The sequence below is a fragment of the Urocampus carinirostris genome, chromosome 12 (genome assembly GCF_059441175.1).
Source record: "Urocampus carinirostris isolate Australia breed hairy pipefish chromosome 12, RoL_Ucar_1.0, whole genome shotgun sequence".
Classification (NCBI taxonomy): Eukaryota; Metazoa; Chordata; class Actinopteri; order Syngnathiformes; family Syngnathidae; genus Urocampus; species Urocampus carinirostris.
In genome coordinates, this window is record NC_142360.1 from 16,591,492 (window position 1) to 16,618,468 (window position 26,977).

The 26,977-nt window shown below is 38.6% G+C and overlaps 1 protein-coding gene across 1 annotated transcript in view; it reads left to right on the plus strand.

Moving 5' to 3' along the window:
- The window catches only part of col24a1 (collagen type XXIV alpha 1), a 152,555-nt gene that overhangs the window by 91,149 nt on the left and 34,429 nt on the right, over positions 1 to 26,977 (plus strand). The window contains exons 27-39 of the mRNA XM_088349367.1: positions 3,325 to 3,378; positions 3,984 to 4,037; positions 7,220 to 7,273; positions 7,393 to 7,437; positions 11,583 to 11,627; positions 13,108 to 13,161; positions 13,709 to 13,762; positions 13,844 to 13,897; positions 16,445 to 16,498; positions 21,501 to 21,554; positions 23,936 to 24,043; positions 26,111 to 26,164; positions 26,258 to 26,365. Of these exons, the coding sequence (XP_088205493.1) occupies positions 3,325 to 3,378; positions 3,984 to 4,037; positions 7,220 to 7,273; positions 7,393 to 7,437; positions 11,583 to 11,627; positions 13,108 to 13,161; positions 13,709 to 13,762; positions 13,844 to 13,897; positions 16,445 to 16,498; positions 21,501 to 21,554; positions 23,936 to 24,043; positions 26,111 to 26,164; positions 26,258 to 26,365 (792 nt within the window). The remainder of the gene's footprint in view (positions 1 to 3,324; positions 3,379 to 3,983; positions 4,038 to 7,219; positions 7,274 to 7,392; positions 7,438 to 11,582; positions 11,628 to 13,107; positions 13,162 to 13,708; positions 13,763 to 13,843; positions 13,898 to 16,444; positions 16,499 to 21,500; positions 21,555 to 23,935; positions 24,044 to 26,110; positions 26,165 to 26,257; positions 26,366 to 26,977) is intronic.

A 26,977-nucleotide genomic window follows, 5' to 3' on the forward strand; every position in this document is an offset into this window, starting at 1 on the left:
GGTTTACGGCCATGCCGTTTACGCACAGTGATTTCTCCAGATTCCCTGAACCTTTTCACAATATTATGGACTGTAGATGATGATATCCCTAAATTCCTTGCAATTGTACTTTGAGGAATGTTGTTTTTAAACTGTTCAACAATTTGCTCACGCAGTTGTTCACAAAGAGGTGAACCTCGCCCCATCCTTGCATGTGAATGACTTAGCTTGTTCGGGTCTCCCTTTTTTATACCCAGTAACAACTCTCACCTGTTGCTAATTCATCTGTTCACCTGCAAATAGTTGGTTGATTTCCATTCATCCACTTTCTGAGTAGTTATTGACACCTGTCCCAACTATTTTGGCACGTGTTGCTGTCATCAAATTACAGAGTTGATGATTTTCTCCCAAAACAATAAAGTTTATGAGTGAAGACAATAAATATGTTGTCTTTGCTGTGCATTCATTGAAATATGGGTTGAAAAGAATTTGCAATTTACTTGGATCAATTTTTATTTGCAATTAACACACTTTCCCAACTTCATTGGAATTGAGTTTTGTATATATATATATATATAAATGTGTGTGTGTGTGTGTGTGTGTGTGTGTGCGGGTGTATTTGTATCACACCTGTTTCAGAACAAGTCATGAGAGTCAAACCAGAAAAAGCAGTAATATAACGAAAATACAAATATTGTATAACAATGTCAGAAATATAACTAAAATACCTTTCATTGCACACTATTTTCAAAATCAATTAAAGAGCAAATAGTGTAAACAATACTATACAAAACCTTTAATAGTACAAAAATAAAATACTTCTACAACAACTGGTTCAGAGCAAAAGTCAAGAGATTCTTACAAAAAAGCAGCAATGGAAAGAAAATATTCAAGTCAAGTCATGTTTATTTGTATTGCCCTTAATCACAAGGAGTCTCAAAGGGCTGCACAGACCACGGATTATTTCAAACCACAGAGTATTATTACACCATCCCCTGATCTAAAACATAAATACTGTATAATAATGTCAGACATATAGTTTAATTACCTTTCATTGCTCACTATTTTCAAAATAAAGTCAGCAGTGCAAATAAAGTGCAAATACAGTCGGTTTGAATTTGAAAGTTATAATGTATGCATAACCTTAAAGCCCACTAACAACATTATCATAGTGACAGTTGGAATGGAAACTCAGTCCAATCAAAAGACAGCAGTTTCAATCTGATCCAAGTTCTAGGTTGATATCGATAATATAAATATTTAGATCAATCTGTCCACCCGTACTATCAAGGACTAAATTACCTGCCGCACCATAACTTTAGGACCAAACTGCGACTTTGGAAGGATAGAATAGCATATCATAGAATATTATAGAATAGCCTTTATTCTCATTGATAACAATGCAGTCAGCATTTTTTGCAACAAGATTAAATCTGGCACTCCAGGATAAACAACATGAACACCTAATAAAAGAGAGAAAAAAGGAGATAAATAAATGTCAGGTTAGATAGGTAAAGATATTAACAATGTACTACTTGAAGACTAGTTGTAAGAGCAATATTATATATATTTATATTTATATTGTACTAATAGGGCAATGAAAAGTAGTGCAAAACATTTGGCAAGCTATATAGACGTGTCTCCAAGACCAAAAGGCGACTTTTGAAACTGCCCATTAAAACCAAGGCTTTCCCTGGAAATGAAACAATATTATCAAGGCTTAATCAATGCTTGTTATTTCAGCTCCTAAAGCACACAGAAACATAACTCCCCACAGGTATTTGCTAGTTTAAATCTGTGTTTCTCAACACAATCTTAATCGTATTATCATAAACCTTCCTGCTAAGTTTAAAGCGTGGTAAACACTCAAAATAAGAAGAGAAGACATCCATTGACTTGAAACTTGGAAGGAGAACACGGGAGAGTCTAAACCTCAGATAATAAATTACAACCTGTTCTAAAAGCCCTCTCCGAAACCCTTTTTTTCCTGTTAAACATCGTAGGTGACGAAAGCAGATAGGTCCTAAAGGGGGTGGATATAGCAAAAAACAGCAACATGATTGGCCAATGGTGACAATGATGTAATCAGTTCATAACAGTCAAAACGGGCAACAGTATAGTCGAAATAACAAACTGGCATCCATTGTACAGACGCTGCCTGACCTACAAACAAGTTATGTTCATAGGTTGCTATATTTTGTATGATCAAGGTTTATATAAGTATGTTTAAGGTTTGTATAAGTAATCTTTTTTGTTTTGTACAGACAAATAAACATTTCATAAAATAATATGCTCTATAAAGATAAACAAAGTTAAGTTTAACTTACTTTTGGAAGATGCGCTTCAAGAGTTAGGCGACTTCCTCCTCCGTGATAAAAAGTGGCGTGAAGAAGTGTTCAAACCATTTTCTCAACTGCATCAAGCTTTCTTATTCCACTTTCGTTTCAAAAGAAACGGCTCGCCTCTCTTTTACACTTTACACCAACAATATTGAATGGATGCACGAGATATTAAACAATAAAAACGTCAAAGTTCTTATTGCGATAGCGATACGGTTCAGTTCATATTATTACACACGAACCAGGAAGTAAAAGCCGGATTTCTTTTTCGGTGTGGATGCAGGGTGACCTCTCACAGCGCCACGCGGTGGGAAAAAGCACTACAGTGCTGTCCTGTACTCGGAAAAAGGTGCACTCCATACAAAATCTAACTTGCAGCAGTGTCCGGATATATTTCGACATCCCGAAAAAAATGTTCATATCTACTGTTTTTTTAAGTCGAATGTTCGTAGTAGAGGATTGTCTGTAATCTCCTTTGCAGGTGTCCAACATTAAAAACAGAAATACTGTAAATCATAAATAGTAATTGACATTTTGATATTCCCCGCGACCCTAATGAGGATAAGCGGTACGGCTAATGAGATGAGATGAGATGAGATTTTGATATTTATATACTGTAATAAATGATTGGAACTACTTTAATCAGCTTAGGCTAAAGTCAACTGAAACCACTAACTTATCTGCACAGCATTCCTTCTCACAGTTCCATTAAACTTTGAATATACCATAGTTTGGTCTGACTTACTTCTCTGCAAAGATACGTTATTTTGTTTTGGTATTTCCATGTTAAAAATGATCGTATAGTGGTACACTCAAGGCGGAGTTTACCATATTCTTCGCTTGACATTGGCGCTCTGGGGGGGTCAACGTTGATTGATGAGATGTAATTCATAGGTTAGACTTAACTCACTTTTTGCAGGCACTCTATTGCATCAAAAGTTGAATTATATCACAGACATGACTTAAAAGAATGTTTGATATGATTTTTTCTTTCTAATAAATTTAGGGATATCCAGGGTTGCCTGGGAGTCCTGGTGACATTGGCATGCAAGGAACACCTGTAAGTGGCATTTCGTCATTTCTTCTTTTGTTCAATATTCATATTGTACTGTATTCATCTGTATCTGATTAAATTATGCTCATATGACTGGCATCAGAGAAGTCGAGATACTTTAGGTGTTCCTTTAGAACATATGTGTCAAACTCATTGTCCAAGTGCCAAATGTAGTAATTTTTCAGGAGAAGTAATATATTGGGGAAACAAATACACAACCATGCCTGCTGTATTATATAATAATAAATCAGGATCATCTCAGGGGCCTAAGAAAACCTTCTTGGGGGCCAAATTTGGCCTGCGGGCCTTGACTTTAATATGAAGCTGTAGAAAAGTTCTAATGCAGGATGTAAAGCATTCCTCTGGTAATTTCTTGTAAATAATGAATCATTGGAAACAGTTTAGTGGTCTAAAAGAGAAGGTGGATTTTTATGTGCTCTGCTTCACAATGCTAAAGGTTAAAATGTTGGCATTCCGTATTTAGACATGATATTTATTTATTCATCAAATGTTCTGGAACAAAATACCGGTACTTTGAATAAAAAAGATTTCGAAAGTGATAATCGTCAAAAACTGAATACTAACCTTGGCCCCCCCACCCCACTTCACAGGGTTTACAGGGACAGACAGGGAGTCCTGGTATTTCTGGTCCAAAAGGCCGTAGGGTAAGTAATGATGGATTTGGAATTCAGTTAAATAATTTGAAAATTTACCACTTTGGAGGAAGAGAGAGATGCATTTCTAACAGTATTGCTCTCACTCAAGAAATGTGAAAGTGAAGGGAGGAGCTCCATTTAGTGCTAGCAGGTCTCATCTAAAAGTCTTCTGTCCCCTATTGCCAATTGCAAATAACTCCATATGACACCAGGGTTCAGTCTAAGAGTTCAGTCTATCGACTCACTCCCTGCCATCTTTTTTACCATGCAACCACCTTCAAATTGCAAACCATTTATCAAGAACTGGACTCATTTTCTAAGGCCTGCTGAATATTCTGCACAATCATCATATGAGCACACCACTCACATAATCGTAGACTAGTTTCTCTTCTTTGAAATGAAAAAAAAACCCATGGTACTATCTGTCAGTGTTTTAGAAATCAGTGTTAAAATATAGGCTAGATCAGGGGTCCCGGACCCAGTGCCTGCGAGCACGCTGACAACTGAGGCGACCATATCACAATGCGTGCAGGCCTGTTCTAAAAATAGACCTAATCACTAACTAAGTAGTGATTCGAAGAAATGTGATAAGATTGATTTTTCAAAGGAGTTAAGTTTTTACATAATTTATCATTTGTACCAACAGTGAAACTCATGACAAAAAGTTACCGGACACCAGGGCAGACAACTCTGAAAAGTTGCCTGCCCAGCCATTAAGTTGCCTGCCCCATTTTTCACAACTTGAAAAACAATAAGACGACTAATAGCAAAAAAAGAAAAACAATTGTTGCAAAGTATTAAGGATTGATACTCAGAATATAAAACAGAACACTTTAAAATTGAGTTTATTATAAATCTACTTATAACATTCATTGCATGTATATGACATCGCTGTTTTCCATCTGCCATCAGTATGTACCTGTATTTACTCATCTTCATTCATGCAATGTTTGTGTTGCGTCGTCTGCTACAAGCCACGTGAACTCCTCTTTCCATGATGCTTTTAATGTATGTTTACAATTTGTAGCATCATAAATTTTGTTAGCTTCTTTTGAATCTTTCTTCTGGGGCTGAGGTTTTAGCTCAAATTCTAATCACTTATCCATTTTTCTTGTTTGGGAAGTCATTGACTTGAAAAACGCTATATAAATGCAGATCATTTAATTTCATTGTGTTCTCTGTGCGTCTACTTTGGAAAATGATATGCAAATGCATGACCTTATAACGCTTGGGAAAGTCTGGAAGCACCAAGTTATTTGATGCAGGAAGTCATTTAGAAAGTAATTTCAAGTATTAAGTAATGTATAGAAGAAGTACTTTTGTCATTTGAAAAATTCGTTAACGTTTTACTGAAAACTTTCTACGCGTCGGCTTTTTGTAAATGTGGCATATTTAGTGTGACGGTGTGTGATACACACACACAAAAACACTTGCAAATGAACATAAGACATCCATCCATCCATCCATCAATTTTCTGCGCGGCTTATCCTCAGTAGGGACGCGCGGGTGCTGGAGCCCATCCCAGCCGTCTTCGGGCAGTGGGCAGGGGACACCCTCAACTGGTTGCCAGCCAGTCGCAGGGCACATAGGGACAGAGAATTTGCTCGCTCATTCACACCTAGAGACAATTTGAACCGGCCAATTAACCGGGCATGCATGTGCCTGGAGGAAACCCACGCAAGCACGGGGAGAACATGCAAACTCCACACAGGAAGGTTCGATCTCATGACCTCAGAACTGTGCCGCGGACACGCTAACCACTCACCCACTGTGCTGCCCCGAACAGAAAACAATTTTTCCTTTATTCATACACGAACCTGATCTCCTTGCTGGGCTGGAATATTTAATTGTGGGTTCCATATGCACCAGCTTGTGTTTATTTTCCTATTTAATTCACACCCCCTCCAGAGTAAATATGTGGTGCAGCGTCCTTATAGAACATGCAACAAATTCAAAATTCCATGGTATTGAATGAGTTAAAAGGGGATCGCAACACCTGTTGAACAGAAGTAAAATATATGAGATAAGTTTGATCAAATTACTAAATGATTTCCACCATCATCAACACTTGCTTCACTGTTTTTGTTTAAAAGGTTTGTTTCAAAAAACAGCATTTTTATCCAGCCAATTTTATATGTAAACATATATTTTGTAACAGTGTGTTGACAAAAGTACAGCAGCATGGCGGCTGAGTGGTTAGCGCGTCCGCGGCACAGTTCTGAGGTCATGAGATCAAACCTTCCTGTGTGGAGTTTGCATGTTCTCCCCTCCTTGGTGGGTTTCCTCCGGGCACTCCGGTTTCCTCCCACATTCCAAAAAACATGCATGTCAGGTTTATGGAGTTGTCTGTCTCTGCAACTGGCTGGCAACCGGTTGAGGGTGTCCCCTACCCACTGCCCGAAGATGGCTGGGATGGGCTCCAGCACCCCCGTTACCCTACTGAAGATAAGCGGTGCAGATAATGGATAGATTTTGCTTATGATGTGGGATCCCAGCCAATCTCATTTAAAATGTTCATTCACTAATAACAACTAGCTGCACTTGAAAGGTTGTGTTGCATTTGGCCATGAAGTTGCCTCAAGTTTGTATATTCTGTATGCAGTATGTGTTGCCTATTTTATAAGGCTTTAAAAATATTTTAATATTTTGCAGCTCCAAACATATTTTTTTTGTCTTTTTGGGGCTCTTTCAACTTTTTAGATTCAATCCCTGATCTAACAGTTCTGATACCTTAATTTTTAACTGCTGGTATATCTACAGTGCATGAAACAAATCCCTGTTAACAAATATAATATATCATTATTACTTGTCACACTACCAATCAAATAATGCAACATTCACACTCGCTACAGGTCATTTAGTTTAAGGTGCACATACTGAAAGTCCTTTTTGGGTGGCTTTTATACTCCTAAATGTTCCCTCATTTGCTTTAATAAGCTGTTGACTTTGTTTCTTCCTTCTGTACATTTTGACAAACAACATCTGACAGCATTTATCACGCTGGGCTTTATGTTTTTTGCCGTTTCTTTTCCTGTACCGCTGAGCTTCTTTATCACCTGCTGTTATTTTCAGCCCATTTATTATAGTCTTGAATGGTATCCAATGGCAATTAAACAAACTAGAAACTGTAGCGTTGTAATCTACAACTCCAATTGTGCATATTTACATTTATGATATTGTGTCTCACTCAGGGGCCCCGAGGTTCTTATGGCCCAGTGGGAGAACCGGGCCCCGAAGGCACCAAGGTAACCTTACCCTTGATCAAAATCAGCCCCCTATATACATTACACACAGTAAAATACTTCCAATAAAAATGTGTCTTTGATTTCTTTGGAATTTATGTTGCTGCATAATTATCTTACAGGGGGAAATTGGTGAAATTGGTGTCAAAGGAGAAGCAGGTTTCATAGTAAGTAGACTTGATTAGTTGTTACAATGAATTCTTCCTTTGTAGTGAGTGTGTTGTACATATGTAATTGTAAAATGATTCACCCTCCAAATGTTAGTGCAAATAGTTTAACCTTTCTTGCAAGTTGAATATTTTTGAGTTCTCAAACCCTTGGGGATCTTTCTTCATTTGATTTAAGGACAGATCACAAAGTCACGATTTATTTGGGAGCAAGACGCTCCCTGTGAGGACATGGGAAACAAACTAAAATAGTAAACTCTGTTACAATAAATTGTTTTATGGCAGGGTTATTCCCAATTTTTTGGGGGGGAGTAAAATCAGCAAGAGTTTTTGTTAGCCCCTTTTTGTTTTATATAGTGACCACAAGTGATAAAGAAAATACTTAATTTATTTTGAAAAGGTTGTTTTAATTTTAAATAATTAGTAAAACCCAAGCACGGCGGCGCAGTGGTTAGCGCTTGTGCGGCACAGTTCATGTCATGGGAACCTGTCGTGGGTTCAAATCCAGCTCCAGACTTCCTGTGCGGAGTTTGTATGTTCTCCCCGTGCTTGCGTGGGTTTCCGGTTTCCTCCCACGTTCCAAAAACATGCATTTCAGGTGAATTGGCCGGTCCAAATTGTCCCTAGGTGTGAATGAGCGAATGAGTTGTCTGTCCCTGTGTGCCCTGCGATTGGCTGGCAACCAGTTTAGGGTGTCCCCTGCCCACTGCCCGGAGATGGCTGGGATGGGCTCTAGGAATGAACAGACCAGGGAACACAGCAAAACCACTCCAACGCCAGGCTAGCTGATCAAAAAACAGAGGTTGCGCAGCCAGGCTAACCGGGAATCAACAACGACAAGCTGCAACGGCTACGGCGATAGACGCGAAACCGTGAGTAAAACAATAGACATGGCGAAACAGGCCCTAACACCAGGCTGGCCAGCACCACTACACGCAAGGGGCACCCAACGAGTGCCAACCTGGAGCAAAAAGGGAAAGCCCTTGGCAGCTTCGAAGCTAACGGGGTGGTTGCCGGAGAAAATTATACGGACCGCAACATGTGGTGAAAAACACTAACCGAAAGCCAAGATCGCCTAACTCCAAGTAGAAGTGAGTGGTATGGGATCACTGTTTGTCTTGGAGCTCACCTCACATGTTGTGTTAATGGACTTCGCCATTTTGAAAGTGTAGACTTCCTTCAATGACATCACAGCTCTACTGCAAACTGGCCAGATGGGTCGGCTTTGAGACAAAATTTCTCGAGTCTTTCGGCGCTTGGAATATTTGGCACATTTTGCGAGAATCTTTTATTCCAAATAATTTGAAGGAATGCATCAGTCCTACAGGCTTTCAACACCTGTGATCCAGAGCCAAGAATATTTATCTCCATTAAAAGAAGGCCTCATCATGCAGCATCTTAATTACCAAATTTGTTTCATTTGAAGATACAAAATCCGGAAAAAGTTATTAAATCATTCCAAAGATTTTTTTGTGTTAATAATTTCTGTGGAGTGTTTAAACTAAACAAAGAATCCACTCTGATGGGTAACTGTAACCTTCATACCATATTTTAACACATGTACACTGCTAAATATAGTGTATTCTAAACATTCTGCAGAGCAACCGTAGATAGTGATTTCATTAGACACAGAAAAACCGTTCTATAGAGTTGAGTGGGAGTATTTGTTTGACGTTTTAAGAAAATTTGGCTTTGGTTATAAGTTCATTTCATGGATTTGTTTACTTTATTTATCTCCAAAAGCAAGTCTTCACACAAACAATACATTCTCAGAATACTTTACTCTGGTGCAGGGATTGGGGACCTTTTGAGCCAAGGAGCCGTTGAAGCCAAAATATTCCGATTTTTTGGTGGAGCCATACCATATATTTTAACAACAAACCTGCTCTCCACACAAAGGCTACTTTTCAGCCCATTTTGTTTCACTGTGTGATGTTTGGTGATTTGATGAAATCTATGAAATAATAATATTGCTAGAGCCCGTGTCCCTTATCAATAAACAACTTAAAATTTGTCTCCCTCCCGTAGTTGACTATCATTTCTGTCTTAAATGATGATTTAAAAACAAGGTGCGAACAAATTCATTTTGTAAAAATGTGACGAAATACTGCAAACAAGGATACCAACTGCCCATTTCCACTATTCACCCAAACAAATTGCTCTTGGTGCTTTGATAGCGCTTCTGGGTGTTTAAAATGAATAATGTAGCTTTTCATCATAAAGTGTCTCATGAACATAGATTGTTTAATGAGCTTCCATATAAAGGATTCTGACACCTTGACTGCAAATTGTAGTTAAAATTATGTCCTGTATATGTTGGACCAAACCGCTAAACAGTCATTATCTTTAAGCTTCGCACATGCGACAATCGGCTCCAGAGGTAATCATTCTTAAAGTAGATGAGAAACTTCTATTTTATCTTCGAGCCATATGTACCATATGTACATATATGGCTCGCGAGCCTTTGTTTCCGATCCCTGTTCTAGAGCGTGGGACACGTCAAGTTTGCTCTTTGCGATTGCTATTGAACCCTTATCATTATCATTGAGAATCCCTTTCTTAAAGGAATATCCCGGAACGGTATCGAACATAGATTATTGTTATATGCCGATTATCTTCTATGATATGTCTCAGATCCAGCAACTCTATCCCCGCTATTATAGGCGTTATTGATGTTTTGGGCAATTTTAATAAAGGTTTACGTAAACACGCAGTTAGCTAACCAGGTGAAGTCGAGCCAAAATGTTGAATGTTAAATTGTAATAGAACATCCTGTTGTTATAAATTACAATTTAAAACAAAAACGAAAACAATCCGATATGCATACAGGAATAATATATATGCGTTAATGGGATATATTGGAGCAATAATTGATCAAGTTGATTTACATGGCCTATCTCTAAATCGCATACAACTGTCTGCAATGTGAATCAAACTTGAGTTCCGGTGATGTCCGATGTTTAACCACTAGAAGATGGCATGTGAAAAAGGCATGAGCGTTTATCTAATCACCACACCAGTAACACTGATTTGCATAGTGCACCCTAATCGGTTAGACAGTCCCTCCACTTCTTCACCAACCAATTGTATTGTATTGTATTTATTTATTCAGCCAGTATAAACCATAAACATGATATATACAGGAAATCATTTGACACGCGAACCTCTCGACGTGACGCATCGCCTTCGATCGGCGCCCTTTTTTTTTCTAGACCCAACTGCTTTGTTGGGAGTCATTGGGTGACCAAATCCCCAAATCAAACCCTTAATGCCGAGCGCCAAGCAGGGAGGCAATGGGTACCAATGTTGTAAGTCTTAGGTATGACTCGGCCGAGGCTTGAACCAGCGACCTCCCAGTCTCGGAGCGGGCGCCCTACCATTTAGGCTAATGTTAGACAATGGAGAAAACAAAGTCTTTCAATAAAATACTATACAAGCTATTTTATGTATGTATACATATTCAACCACAAAATATTTGAGGCACAGCTGAATGAATGGAGAGACTGTTTAACATATCAGAACACACTATGCCAAACTGTGTTTCTGGCACCGTGAGTAAAAATTGTGTAATATCAAAACAAGCTCTAATGGCTATTCATATTTGGTTCCACTTGTGGTCTTGAGGTGTTGGCCGTTGCATACATTGTTGTGTGATATTGTTCAGCGACAGTTATCGAATACTCAATCATTGCATCAATATACAGTATACCATAAGTATATAAAGACCTCAACGGTTATACACGAATAGACAATGTGGTAACCCTCACTGTGGTGTAAATTTCATGTGCTATTAGTATGGTGCGCCTTATGTATGAAAAATATATGACAAGAGACTATTTTGGGGGTGCGGCTTAGAATCCAGTGCACCTTATGGTGCGGAAATAATGGACATTAAAAACAAAGCAAAATAGCTCAATCAAGGTCCTTGAGTGCTACATCAAATCCTGTTTTAAACAATACTAACAAAATTATAATTATTGACAATACGAACAATTTGATTCTATTCATGATAGACTTTAGACAAAAGTCAGATCTATACTGTTTTTTAAGCCACGGTTTAATCTTCATTGTGTTTTGCAGTTACACTTTCAGCGTTTAACTCCAATCTCTTCAATATTTTAAAATACTTGTTTCTCTTTCTCTAGGGCAAAGCTGGTGTTGCAGGAGAGAGGGGCCTCCCTGGGAAGCCTGTGAGAAACATTTACTTTATTTAGTATTTGTTAAGTTTTATTAAAATGCTGGGTGTACACCTTTGCATTTGACTATATGTGTAACTGTGTGTGTTTGTTCGTTTTAAATGTGTTTTTAAAAAACAGCCGTTGACTCAGAGAATCAATCTATTTTGAATGGAATAAGGATTTTTTACATTTCCTCTTACCACCCACCAATAGTAATTTTTTGGGATGTTGGGCGAAACATGGTCTGGTCCGTTTTCGACACGGTTTAGTCTGAAAATATATATCTAAAATTAAGTTGTGTTTAGTCCTTAGTACATCTACTATAGCCGTCTGTTGCGGTCCATATTTAACCCCCCCAAAAAAATTTATATTACATCTTGCAATAGTCTTTTTTTGATTTTTCATTTTTCAACTCTGACTAGGCAGCACGGCGGAGCAGTGCATGTGCGGCACAGTTCTGAGGTCATGAGATCGAACCTTCCTGTGTGGAGTTTGCATGTTCTCCCCGTGCTTGTGTGGGTTTCCTCAAGGAACTCCGGTTTCCTCCCATATTCCAAAAACATGCATGTCAGGTCAATTGGCCAGTCCAAATTGTCCCTAGGTGTGAATGAGTGAGTTAGTTCTGTCTCTGTGTGCCCTGCGACTGGCTGGCAACCAGTTTGGGTGTCCCCTGCCCACTGCCCGAAGATAGCTGGGATGGGCTCCAGCACGCTCGTGACACTACTGAGGATAAACGGTGCAGATAATGGATTGATCGATGGATTTTTCAACTCAATAGATAGAATAGAATAGAATAATAATAATAATAATAATTTCCTTGTATTGTCATGCCTTTATTGTCATTGCTACAACATGGGATATGCTGTGACAACGAAATTGATATGTGTTTTGGACTGGGATTCGGCATCTTATTAATTAGTTTTAATTTATTTTTTGGTTCGGTAAGGGTATTTCCCGTCCCTTTTCATAGGACTTCAAACAACCTTACACATCATTTCATTAATTACATTATAACCCGCTCTAATTTATAATATGTAAATAACAAACGTAAAAAAACCTAAAGGACACTTGATAGATTACATCCCCGTGAGGTAATCATATGCACTTGTTCAGTAATCTTAAATACTAGAAATCTACCTTCAAACCATCCATGCTACTATTATTTTCGAAACAGTAATCAAAAATGCATTAATACAGTTTACACCCCATACTTTTGAACAGTACTGCATTTTTAGCAACTTCATATCCAATGTCCATATCGAAATTATAAAAGATGGAAAACTGAAAAACACAATTTCACTGTAACTACAGTCTAGGAGGATTGTCTAACAGTGACTATACAGCACCATCTAGTGACTGTTAGAGCATTTTGTTTTCTGAATGACATTTTCCCTCTTCTGTTTATTCTTACAATGTCATTTAACCGTTGCCTTTCAATTGACGCTATGATGGAGTCTATTGTAATACTTCCTCGACTTTTACCTCTCTTTAGGGTAAACCTGGTATCGCAGGGAATAAGGGGGAGCGGGGACCCCACGGTGAGGCTGTGAGTATGCTTTCTTTCCTACTACACAACTAATTGTGAAAGCCATCTGGAAACTATAATCACGATTTTTGTTGATGTGCAGAAGTGGTTACTGCTTGCGCATGTTGTTTCATGTGGCTTAAAAGTAGCGTGGTACTGCTCGTGTGGAAAACAAAGAATTGTTTTTTTTATTTTTCATTGGGTAACTGCATTTCTCGCAAATCCAGACTTCATACCTTAGGCCCCCTTTCCTGTGATTACATTTTTTTTTATAAATTCCTGGAAGTCAGCCGAGCCCTCTGGGAAATCAAGAATGTCAAACAATCAAATATTTGTTAGGGTGTGAGGTTTCCATAGAGCAAGAGGAGGTATTAGATATAGGTCTCATCTTGCTTTCGTCGATGTTATCAATGTTCTCTTTTGCACGGATGGAATTGTGACTGTTTGTGTTATTTTCTTGGCAATTGCTTGCTGAACGTATTTTGTCTGTTCTGCTCATCTATCCCAGGCCAAACCGGGAATGACACTACTCAATACAAAGTATTTTGAAATGTTTACTTTCATGCAGGGACCCAAAGGACCTCCTGGAGAGGCAGGACCTGATGGAGAGCAAGGGCCTGATGTAGTTGTCCAGACATTTTTTCATTTAATTAATGATTTGTTGATGCATTTTTGCATGGTTGATGTTTCTTGCTTCTTTCAGGGTGGGCCCGGTCCGGAAGGAGAACCAGGTGCTGTTGGAGAGCCAGGGTTGAAGGTCTGTATGCAGGCACCACTGAAGGATAGAAAATATTTGGATACAGTAATCCCCTGTTGTATCGCCACTTACTTATTGCGGTTTTGCTACTTCACCAACTTGCATGATGCATTGTGTTCTGCATTCTGATTGGCTGAACAGTCACCCTGCCCCTTTTCTGTGCTTGTTCATACTAAGTAATCAGGGTTGGGTAGGGTTACTTTAACTTGATTACTTTCAATTACTTTTGGATTACTCCGATACCAAATGTGCTAATAAAAGACATAATAAACTAAATATGAATAAAATTATGACTCACAACACCTGGTAAGCTTTCTCTCCTGGCTTTGATCTCTTTGATCTCCGGCAAAACTAACATAATATGCGACAGAAACAAAATGAAAATAAATCCAAACAGCTTGCCAACATCATTTTTGCCGTTCCTTGTATTCCGTTATCCCCAAGCCTGCACAAAATTTTGTAATTTTATTCATATTTAGTTTATTTTGTCTTTTATTAGCATATTTGGTATTGGAGTACCGTATTTTCCGCACTATAAGGCGCACTGGGTTATAGGGCGCACCCCAAAAAAATAGTTTTTGGTCCTATTTTTGACATACATAAGACGCACCGGATTATAAGGCGCTACAATGGGAACGTCGACAAAACAGTCAGATAGTTCAGTCAAACTTATTACCCCCTTAACATTCCCAAAGCTTGCAAAGACGCAAATACGTGTCGTAGACACGTGCGGATGCGGTGTCCGTACGATGTCACTCAAATGCATCGTTCCATCATTCAGAAGGTTAAAGTCTTGGGATTCAAGAAATGCCAAACCTTCCTTAGTTTCTATTTTCTTTTTCGCTCGCAACTTTACTGTGCATATGACAATAAACGCTTGGAATTGAGTTTAATTTAAAAATAGACACTCCATTCCATCCATTATCTGCACCGCTTATCACAGAAACATCGAGTTCAGTCTGAAACAAGATACAGGGATAATATAAACCCCAGAGTAGCTCACCGAAGTCGTTGTGTTCATAATAATGTGCAGCCAATGTCCTCTTATATCCGCGAGGGTAGTAAATCCAGGAGAATAAAATATGTACAAATACAGAATAGTAAAAAATGCTCTCTATGCCGTCAACCCAACCTGCTATACACATTCATCTTTTTCGGCCAATTGCAGGCTTTGTTTTGCCGTTTAAGCCAATGCCAGCCTGTAAATGATAAAAAGGATCCGCCTCTTGACCTCCGAATAATTTTAGCCAATAGTGATCGATTCAACTGATGATTGACACGTCTTTTTGGGCCAATTGCAGGCTTTGTTTTGCCGTTCAAGCCAATGCCAGCCTGTAAATGATAAAAAGGATCCTCCCCTTGACCTCCGAATAACTTTAGCCAATAGTGATCCATTCAAATGATGATTGACACATTGGTTAGCCAATGAAACGCCGGTAAATAAATCCCAGCATACACCGCGGAATACTTGGCGTTCGGGGGAAAATCTAGTCGGCGGCGGCAAGTTAGTTGCAAGACTTTGCGAATTAATATTGATCCATAAATAAGGCGCACTGTATTATAAGGCGCATGGTCAGCTTTTGAAAAAAATATAAAGGCTTTTAGGTGCGCCTTATAGTGCGGAAAATACGGTAATCTAAAAGTAATTGAAAGTAATCAAGTTAAAGTAACCCTACCCAACCCTGTAAGTTATACACATAGGAAAGACAGCTTGACGAACCAACATTATTTAGGCGCAAATATGTTTAACTTCAAGTTTCTCTAAAAGCGGTCATGTCAACAAAACGCTATAGGGCAAACAAAAGGAAGAGGAATATGCTTTCTATCGCCAATAAAAATGGACTTCTCAACCAGCTAGACTTGCTCTGGAGCCTCATGTGGCTCTTTGACGCTCCCTAGTGGCTCCCTTCCACTTTTTCAAAAATGTTTGATAATGGAAAAAGATATGGTTTCTGTAAAATGGAGACAGGAAACATTCTTAATGTTTTCCAATGAATATAGATACAGTATGTGTTTGCTTTCTCATCAGGCTTTTACATTTTTGCGGCTGCAGACATATTTGGGGGGGTCAAATATGGCCTGGATTGCCGGCCAGAAAGTAAATGCTGTTTCCCAAAACGTCCACATGATGGCGACAAAGGATCATATGAAGTAAAGTGGATCGTGTCTTTAATCAATACAATATTGTGGGAAGATCATCTTTTAATATATAAATTGACAGTACAGAAGTTATTTGTGAAAAAAACTTTCTCAAGTTCAGTACTTTTATTTGTTAAACAAATACTTGTGCCTGGAAATTTGGTTTGTTCTTTGGTTTCAAGGCATTTTGGAGTTTTTCATAAACACATGAAAAAAGGTTTCTACTTTGCTGGTTTGACTACCGCAGGACATTTGTGGAACGCAACCCCTGCGGAAAATGGAGGATTACTGTCTTCACTATGTAGCACCCTCCAGTAATTTGAAATGACCTTGAATCTGCTCATAGAGTTCTTAACTGCATTCATGTTGTTGCAGTCACTCATTTGATTTTGTCTTGTGGTTTGCCAGGGTGATGTTGGGACTCCAGGACCTGAGGGAGAGCAGGGACAAGAAGGAATTAGAGTAAGTAACATTAAAATATTGAATGCAATAATAGATTTAACAGTCAAATTGTGACCACTCACACTAACCATGCAAACATGATCATTGAAGTCTTTCAATTAAAATGGCAACCTATTTAGTTGTTTTTAATCCACTTGGGTCAAAAACATACCTTCCTGAATATTTTAAGCCCTTTTCTCTTTTGTTAAAGAAAATGTTCAAATAAGTTTCAATCAAATGGCAGACACTGTGTCAATGTTATTACTAATGCTGAGAGTGTAACATCTGCTCCAACACTAAAGAGGTGTTAATATGTGTACTGACCCATAAGTAATAACAAAGTACTTTTCAATTTCAAGAGGTGTATTTCAACAGTGAATGGGGTTTAAAATATACCCTAGTGATCACTGAGTGCCAGTCAACTCAAAACATTTCCTTACTAGATTATGTTGAATGGGCCCTTAATAGTCTGAACATGACAATTTGTGTGAGACCATTTTGAGACTTGTTGTTAAATGTATTCACAAATTTTAAAAGGTACAAAATGTGAGAAAATAGTAAATGTTTTTTTGCATAATACGTATAAATATATGTCATTGGTATATTCCAATTTTTTGGAACAAAAATGCACTTTGAAGACAGTCCGTCTCATCTCTGACTTGCTGAGCTCTGACGTCATAGAAGGGGAAGGCATGAGAGAGAGAGGAAAAAGGAAGAGAGAGCAAAATAAGGTAAGAAGACAGAGAAAGATAGAGACAAAGAGGAACAAAGAAAAGAGAAAAAGACAGACAGGGAGAGTGAAAGAGAGAGTAATAGAGAGTGAAAAAAATAGGGAGGAAGAGAGAGAGAGAGAGAGAGAGAGAGAGAGAGAGAGAGAGAATAAAAAAATACAACTACAGCGTCTTTGTGAGAGGCACCTGTCTTTGGCAACATCAAGTGGACATACTGGACTGTCTCAGAAAATTAGAATATTGTGATAAAGTTCTTTATTTTCTGTAATGCAATTAAAAAAACAAAAATGTCATACATTCTGGATTCATTACACATCAACTGAACTATTTCAAGCCTTTTATTATTTGAATATTGCTGATTTTGGCTTACAGCTGAAAAAAACTCAAAAATCTTATCTCAAAATATTAGAATACTTCCTCAGACCAAGTAAAAAAATAATTTTATAACAGCAAAACTAAATCAAACATGTGAAAATGTCCATTGATGCACTCAGTACTTGGTTGGGAATCCTTTTGCACGGATTACTGCATCAATCCGGCGTGGCATGGAGGCAATCAGCCTGTGGCATTGCTGAGGTGTTATTGATGCCCAGGATGCTTCGATAGCGGCCTTCAGCTCATTTGCATTTGTAGGTCTGGTGTCTTTCATCTTCTTCTTAACTATACCCCACAAATTCTCGATGGGGTTCAGGTCAGGGGAATTAGCAGGCCAATCAAGGACAGTGATGCCATGGTCAGTGCACCAGTTACTGGTGGTTTTGGCACTGTGGGCAGGTGCCAGATCATGCTGGAAAATGAAATCCTCATCTCCATAGAGCTTTTCAGCAGATGGAAGCATGTAGTGCTCTAAAATCTCTTGGTACACAGTTGCATTTACTCTGGACTTGATGAAACACAGTGGACCAACACCAGCAGCTGACATGGCTCCCCAAACCATTGCTGACTGTGGGAACTTCACACTGGATTTCAAGCAACTTGGATTTTGCTCCTCTCCAGCTTTTCTCCAGACTCTGGCGCCTTGACTTCCAAATGAAATGCAAAACTTGCTTTCGTCTGAAAAGAGGACTTTGGACTACTCTGCAACTGTCCAGTGCTTCTTCTCCACAGTCAGACGCTTCTTCCGTTGTCTTGAGTTCAGAAGAGGCTTGACCATGGGAATACGGCTATTGTAGCCCATTTCCCGGACACGTCTGTGAACTGTGGCTTTTGATACCTGGACTCCAGCTTCAGCCCACTGTCTTTGAAGCTCCCTCAAATTCTGGAAGCGGCTCTTCTTCACAATTATGTTAAGGCTGCGGTCATCTCTCTTGGTTGTGCAGCGTTTCCGGCCACATTTTTCCCTTCCAACAGACTTTTTGTGGATATGCTTTGAAACTGCACTCTTTGAACAGCCTGCTCTTTGAGAAATTTCTTTTTGTGTCTTACCCTCCTGATGGAGGGTATCAATGATGGTCCTCTGGACAGCAGTCAGATCAGCAGTCTTCCCCATACTTGTGATTTAGTTTACTGAACCAAGCTGAGTGTTTTTAAGGCTCAGGAAACCCTCGCAAGGTGTTTCGAGTTAATTAGATGATTCAGGTGATTAGTTGAATAGCCTACTTGTATACTTTTTCATGATATTCTAATATTTTGAGATAGGATTTTTGAGTTTTCTTAAGCTGTAAGCCAAATTCAGCAATATTAAAATAATAAAAGGCTTGAAATAGTTCAGTTGATGTGTAATGAATCCAGAATGTATGACATTTTTGTTTTTTTAATTGCATTACAGAAAATAAAGAACTTTATCACAATATTCTAATTTTCTGAGACAGTCCAGTATATCAACCTGCAGCTAATTTTTCTCTTGCGCTTCTCTGAGCGTTGTCTCGCGTACCGGATTCAATCCCTTAGTGGGCTTGTTCCGGCCCGAGGGCTGCCTATTTAAAACCCCTGGTTCACAGCATCCTTGTAATTGACCAACTGGATCGATCCCATAATCTCAGGTCAGTAAATAGAAAAGGGTCGCTCATTGTCTTTCACGGGCATTGAACAGCAACTTCGAATTGGGGTTTTATTAAAATTTGAAAAAAAGTACACGAGCACTGTTATGCAGACGTGCATTTAGTGATATGCCACGCAAGAGGCTACAACAATTAAGGCAAATGTTTACTTATATATGCTCTCATTCTATTTTTAACTTTTGTTTTTTCTCATATTACATGTTTAACCTGGAGTGCCACGTGTAATTTAATGATAAATAATGTTCACTACCTTGTCATTCGTGACAATAAAGACGATTCTTATTTTATTTCTAATCCATTTTTTGCTTTTACTTCATTCATCTTGCATAAAGAACAAAATATTTCTTTGTCAGGGCAACACAATGAATAGGAGTTGGACTTAGATATAGTATTTTACCCTTGCCAAAACTTTATTGATAGCACATTTGCAAGTTTTTGTGTCACTTTTGAAAAAACCTAAAATAGCAATAACAGACATTTTCATCAACGCTCTGAAGGGCAATTTGACAAGCATTCTTAATTGGCCTAAAAATAGAACACACAGCCTGACAGCAATACATTTATTGCATGAATGACTATGAAATTACTTACAACATACAGTCACTAGAGTTTATCGTTATGACGATGTAGCCTATATCTAAAATTATAATTCTGGGTAATTTCAAATAATGCTACATATCAAGAAAAACATGGAAATGCTGTAAAACCCATCAATTTTTCACACAATCGACAGTGCAGGATGTCTATCTCTGTAATGGCCAGAATGGAGACAGGACCCACTTGCGTTGTGTTTCTCACAAGTTTTATTGAAAGAAAGAGAAAGGGTTGCGCCCACAATCTGGTGATTGCTGGACGCGGGGGGCAGGTCGCTCTGATACTCAGATTGTGCTCCGAACGCAGAAGTGGATCTTCCGTGGCGAGCGATGGCGCAGTCGGGGACGGAAAAAAAGGGTCAGTAGCCGGGACAGGAGAGCAAAAACGTGGTCGGAAGCGAGTCGTAAGCCGGAATAGGAGAGAATACGTGGTCGGGGACAAAAAGAGGTCGAAAGCCGGGACGGGAGAGTAGACGTGGTCAGGATCAAAAACGGGTCGAAGGGGGGAACAGACGGGAGCAAAAAACGGGACAGGTAGGAGTCAGGGTCGAAAAGGGCACATCAATAATCATGACAATCTTGGAATAACTTTAGCCTGGCGGTTAGCCTGCTCTACATCAGGCTAGCCCGAAAGGACAAATCACCATAGTAACTGAGCCGAGCTTATTTAAACCTGCTACGGACTTCAAGTGAAAGGTAATGAACACGTTCTGGCTTAATCCCTTCGAATTTTGGTTTCATGCGATACCCATCTAAAGTACAGCTACGATGTGAAGTATTTATATGCTTTTTAATTCCTAATGCTTCAAACCAATTGACTTACAGTTACATCCGACAAAATCTGTGATGAAAAACACATATGCTCATCTTATTTATGATTCCTGAAAATTTACATTTATTGTTGGCCATTCAAACAATTTCTTTATCCAGTTGCGTATTGCTGGCATTGACAATTATAATACCTTCGTGTCAAAACTCCCAAACCTGCCACAAATACTGCATAGACAAACAGAGCAAGGAACATTTTCACATTTTATTCTGCTTCTAATTGGCTAAGAGCCATACATCAGGAATACATGAGGTCGAACAGTAGGTGGCAGCAATGCCCGTTACAAAAAGGCTTGCTGATTCTGGAACTTGGGTCATTTTCGCAGCATCTATGAACCTTCTGTCACTGTAGTCTGTTGTGTTGATGCTTCGAATTATGCAGGTTATAAAGAATCTTTTAGGTAATACAATGGGTAATTTTTTTTTATTTTTATTTTTTTTTTCAAAGTCAAAATAAGGTATCTGTAAAATCATACTGGACACACTTAAACTATATATTGTTTAATTCTGTTAATTTTTTTCTTCTTCCTGTTTATTTTGAGGTTTCTTTGGTACATTTTAGCTCTGTTGTTGTATTACTATAATCTTTTAAGTCTACCTTAACAATTTGTCTAGAAAAATAGAAAGATTACTAAATCATGAGGCTTTGAATTTTGCCTTTTTTTAATCTTTTTTTTTTTATAAATCACCAATCTGACGCATGGAGCTAATGTATTATTCTTTTGTGCTGGTTCACTGAGTAAGTTGCAGTTGTTTTATAACCATGCATTTCAAGTTAAAGTTATAATTTGCACTGGGATGCATTGCACCTTAAACATTATTGTTTAGCATTTAAAATGTATATAGAGATGTTTCTTTATTATCTTTGCAGGGCCCTCCTGGTCTTTCTGGAGAAGAAGGTCCTCAAGGGAATGATGGATCCAAGGTAAAAGTACAAATCATTTTTGTCAAATTGGATTTATTTTATATAGAATTCAGTGAAGAAAATATTTTTTTGAACACCCAGCTATTTTGATATTTCTCCTACTTAGAAATCATGGAGGGATCTGAAATTTGTCCACTGTGAGAGAGATAAACTAAAAAGAAAAATCCAGAAATCACAATGCATGATTTTTTAACAATTTATTTATGTGATATAGCTGTCAACCTCTGCGAAATTCTCCACTTACGAATGATTGCAATACCCCTTATTAGGAATAAGGAAGACAAACTGCAGGAAAGAGGTCTAAATATAATGGAAGCTAGAGCTCTTGTTGGTGATAGAAAGGAGTGGAGAGGTGTTGTGAAAGGATAGTGGTATTGTGGACAAGTTCTTAAGGATGGGCTGGGCACCCTTATGATGCGGCAGGGGTAAACCAGTGAAAGCTGTAGGGCCCTTCTGTTGAACAAAAGAGTGTGTCGTGTCACCCTGACCCGAGTGACATGGCCGCTTTCTGGTGTCCCATTTCATCTGGAGGGACGAAAGCATGACCGACTTGGGTGCCGAGGTGCCTAACTTGTTTGGGTGTTTGGGCAATTGGGTTGGCCATGGTCCAAAAATTTGTGTGTGTTTTTTTTTTTTTTGCTCTTTATTTCCCTTTTATTTTCTTTGTTATTGTATGTGTGTGCCTTGCTGTCGGTCACCCCTCTTGAGGGAGATGACCAAGGTAGATAGATGGATAGGAATAATAAACCTTACAAACACAACACCAATTCACTCACGGCAAGACAGACTATGTATAATAAAAGTTGGGTTAAGTTCAGTTTAGAAAATGTATTGTCATTATCAAAGAACAAACCAACTTCAATTGGAGCATCCAGTCAAGCATTCACAGTTCAAAGACAATGCAAAGATCCATAAATATTCAGAATAGATATAGATAAAAACCCAATACCTGTAAATAACCCAATACAAACATTAAAAGTAAAAATGCAGACATGGTACCATAAAAACTCAAAAGCAGCATAATTAAATCAGTCAATGTTCAAGTGCAATTGTGTCCGCCAGTCATCACAGTTCACAAAAAAAAACGAAAAAAACAAAACAAAGATAATTTGCGTAAACAACTTTATTTCATATACCACATAAACAACACTAACTATTCTTTCAGCATCTTTCTAAGTTCTTTCCAACTCTTGCAGAAAATTTATTGTTGCTTAAAAAAGATAAGATAAAAAAAGATAAGATAAGAGATAAGTTGCTATAGTGCTATATTTTGTATGTTTAGGTTTATATAGGTAACCTGTATTGTTTTGTCCTAAAAATAAACATTTCATAAAATAATATGCTCTGTAAAGATAAATAAAGTGAAGTTTAACTTACATTTGGCGGATGAGAAATGAAATGAAATGATGAAATGATCTGCATTTATATAGCGCTTTTCAAGTCAATGACTTCCCAAAGCGCTTTACATTGTGCTTCACATTTCCCAATAGCGGCCGTGATCTGTGCAGCCATGCAAGGCGCTAAGCTGCTTATTGGGGGTTCAGTGTCTTACCCAAGGACACTTCAACATGTAACACGGACAAGCCGGGATTCGAACTGGGATCCCTTAATCCTAAAACGATCGCTCTACCTCCTGAGCTACTGCCGCCCCATGAGCTTCAACAGTTAGGCGACTTCCTACTCCGTGGTAAAATAGTGACCGAAAAAAAGTGTTCCAACCATTTTCTCAACCGCATCATGCTTTCTTATTCCACTTTCATTTCAAAAGAATTGGATCGCCCCATCTTTACACTTTACACCAACCATATTGAATGGATGCACAAGTATTAAACAATAAAAATGTCAAATTTCTGAACGCGCAGGGGATACAGTACACGTAGCACTGTCTGTTTACACACGAACTAGGAAGTAGAAGCTGGATTTCTTCTTCGGGTGGATGCTGGGTGACCTCTTACAGCGCCCCGTGGCGGAAAGAAGCACTACAGTAATGCCCTGTACTCGGAAAAAGGTTCACACAATACAAAATGCGACTTACAGCAATGTCTGGATATTTTCCGGCTTCCCGAAAAAAAAAATCCGTAAGTTAAATGGTCGTAAGTCGGGGGAGCGTCTGTGTACGTGTGTTTAAAAAAATATATTCCTGTACAAACAATGCGGCATACACAGTTTAAAATGATCAAAAAAAGTTATAAAATACGAGGAAAACTTGTAAGTTGACAGGTATCACAATAGTACTAAATGTTTTGGGCTATAACTCTATTAAATTACTATTCAAATAATAATACTGTATTGTCATCATTATTACGTTTTTCATTTCATTTGTAAATATGAAAACATATATTTACATAAGCTCATCTCCATTGACCTGGGCTTTATTAAAGGGTGAGTCTGGTGAGTGTGGAGCTGCCGGAGAGCCAGGGGACAAAGGGATAGAAGGAGATCCTGGACCTGCAGGGGCGCCTGGACAACGAGGGAAACTTGGCTTCAGTGTATGTATAGTTTTAACAGTAGTTACTTAATGCAGCAAAACCTCATAAGGTAGGAAATATCTGGTGATGTAATAAAACATGCTATGTTTGTAGAGAATTGTTGTAAATTGTCAGAGACCAGAAACGGAGACAGGACCCACTTGCGTTCGTTTTACTCAGCTTTATTTAGAAGGAGGAAAGGGCTTGCACCCACGATCCGGTGATCGTCGGTCACGGGTAGCAGATCACTCTGAACGCGGAAGTGGCACTTCCGTGCCGAGCGAAGGCATTGTCGAGAGCGGGGAAAGAACAGGTCAATGGCTGGGACGGTGGAGCAGAAACGTAATCGGGTTCAGAAAAAGGGTTGGCGCCGGGTATCAAACGGGATCAGGACAGGGTTGAGTCAGCAGTCGAAAAGTGCCTGTCTAGCGTGGGGCGAGGTTCGCATACGGACTGACACTTGTTGACAGGGAAACGGGTGTTTAAAAAGAGATGAGCGGCCAATCAGCATCCGAGGCCGTTGGCGCCAAAGGAGCAGACTCAGGTGCCCCGCATCAGTAATCATGACAGTAAATAAATGTTTTTTTTTTCTTACGTGAAATTCATGGTTCACGGATCCCTTAACGACCTAGGTCGTCGAAGTATTTCCATCACTTCCTGTGGCGGAGCCCGTCCCTCTCCAGGCTGTTAATTTAAGTTGGGGTTTGCTCCCCTAAATGATACAGATAGAATTGGTTTTCATGGTTACCAGTAGCAGGAGAAGCCTCCTGATCTGATTCAGATACAGCACCCTCATCATCTTGTCGCCATTGTTGTCAGAGTAAACCTTCCTCTCACTTTTCAGAGATTAGTGGCACCTCGCAGTGCACTATGCCTCCAAAGCCTTCTGGCACGCGTATCACTGGAAAAATCTTGATTCTTTTTCCGAATTTTGAGTAGGCCTGTTTTTTTTAAAATTTACATCGTACGATATGTATTGCATTACTTGTTGCTTTCGGCCATTTGTTGAAAACACATCTTTGTTGCAATGACGTTGCGTCCTTTGCTTTTATTGAAGGCTCTTTATCTAGCCTTTGTGTATCGTACGTACATGTTTTTAATTCCTGCACTTTTTGTTATCAGTTTTTTAGGTAACAGGTGAAGGAAAAATAGATAAGAAATGACCACAAGTAAAATTAAAATTGACAAACTTAAAACTTAAATCCTCATTAAGGCTTTTGTGAATAGTCCTTGCTTGGAATATGTTTTATAATCATGTAGGCAAAATACAATTTGCCTTTTTGAAATTATATACATTAGATTTAGTATGCAGTCAACCCTTTTTTTTCGCGATCAGTGACATTTTTTTACGGTTATTATCAAATTATATATTTTATTGTGCAATGAAACCAAAGAACAAACCCTTTTTACAGGCCCAAAAGTGTGTTTGAAAAATAAAAGTACTGTACACTACCTGTAAACATTATTCGTGTATTACCAATACCTATTATCTTGGGGACTGTTTAGCCAATCAGAAGGCAGAACACAATGCATAACGATAATCTGTGAAGCAGCAAAACAGTGAAAGATGAACCGCGTTAAAGCGAGGGATTACTGTATTTTAAAAAAACGTTTTGCAAGTAAATAGTTTGGATTGCCGTTATTAGCTGGATTTCTTTTCAACTAATTATGTAAATTGAGTCTCCAAAAATGTAGAAGAATGACAAAATGCAGCAATTGTATTGAATTAAATTGTTCGGATTATCATTGATAACAACGTAGTTAATAATAGTTTGCGACAAGATTCGACAATGTACTCGGGGTTTAACGCATAAAAACAAGATAAATGGCCAAAATATTTACTGCATAGTGCTAAGAGACTGGCCTATGTTGTAATAATAGTGCAATAAAATTTTGCGAAAAAATACTTTCTCAATACAACTGCCAAGATATATATTTTTCACCGAGTTTTGCACTTGTTTAGCGTGGCGATGGCCCTGAGGAAGAAACTGTCTCTAAGCCTGTTTGTCCCTGTTCAATAGTGTTGTATGGAATAATATGAAATTTAATTGTCTGGTAGTATATTTGAAATTAATGTTATTATTGTAGGGTCCAGAGGGCAAACCCGGACCCCCAGGAAACAGGGGACGGAATGGAAAAAAGGTAAGAATATAGAATATCCACAAAAAGTACTTTTGCTGTGCCTAATGATTATTTCGTTCAGAAGTGAAAACAACCAAAAATGTGTTTCCACAGGGTGAGAAAGGTCCCCCAGGTCTTGGTGGTGAACCTGGAGATCGAGGAAACATTGGCCTACCAGGAGAGACGGCGCCAAAAGGTGCCCGAGGAACTCGAGGGCCTCCTGTTAGTTCCCACTTCTCTTGACCATACTCTATTATCCTATTGGCTTCCTATTTACTTTAGATCAACTGCGTTACAACCGACCTCTTAAAACCCTTAAAGCTGGGGTTTGTATTTTGAGGTGCCCTTAAAAAAATTCAAATAAAATATTTTCTTTACAAAGTGTATGTTTCTGATAAAGTCCAAATGCCAACCCAAACCCACCCAAAATGAAAAACGGAGTTTATTCGAGCCAGCTAAGAGATATGCGTATGTAGACGCGCAACAGAGGCAGCTTGACAGAGGCTGCAATCCTGATTTCAGCCAGTAGTTGGAATTGGTTTGAACTTACATACACAAACTTTAACTGGACAGCATTGATTGGTTATAACAATGAATACTGAACAGTCATCCTTTGTTTTTTATAGGGGTTGCGTTCAAAAAAATCTGGCGATACTAAAAACCCACAGTTTAGAAACATTTATTCATGTATTTTATATATAAGTAACATATATGGGTATTCGTTAACCACTAAATTCATAGGGGCATCATTTTCTGTGGTGTGTCCTGGGCAAGTACACCCTGGTGGTACCCATTTCTCTCAATGACAACAAATGTTTTCACCCAGTCTTGAGC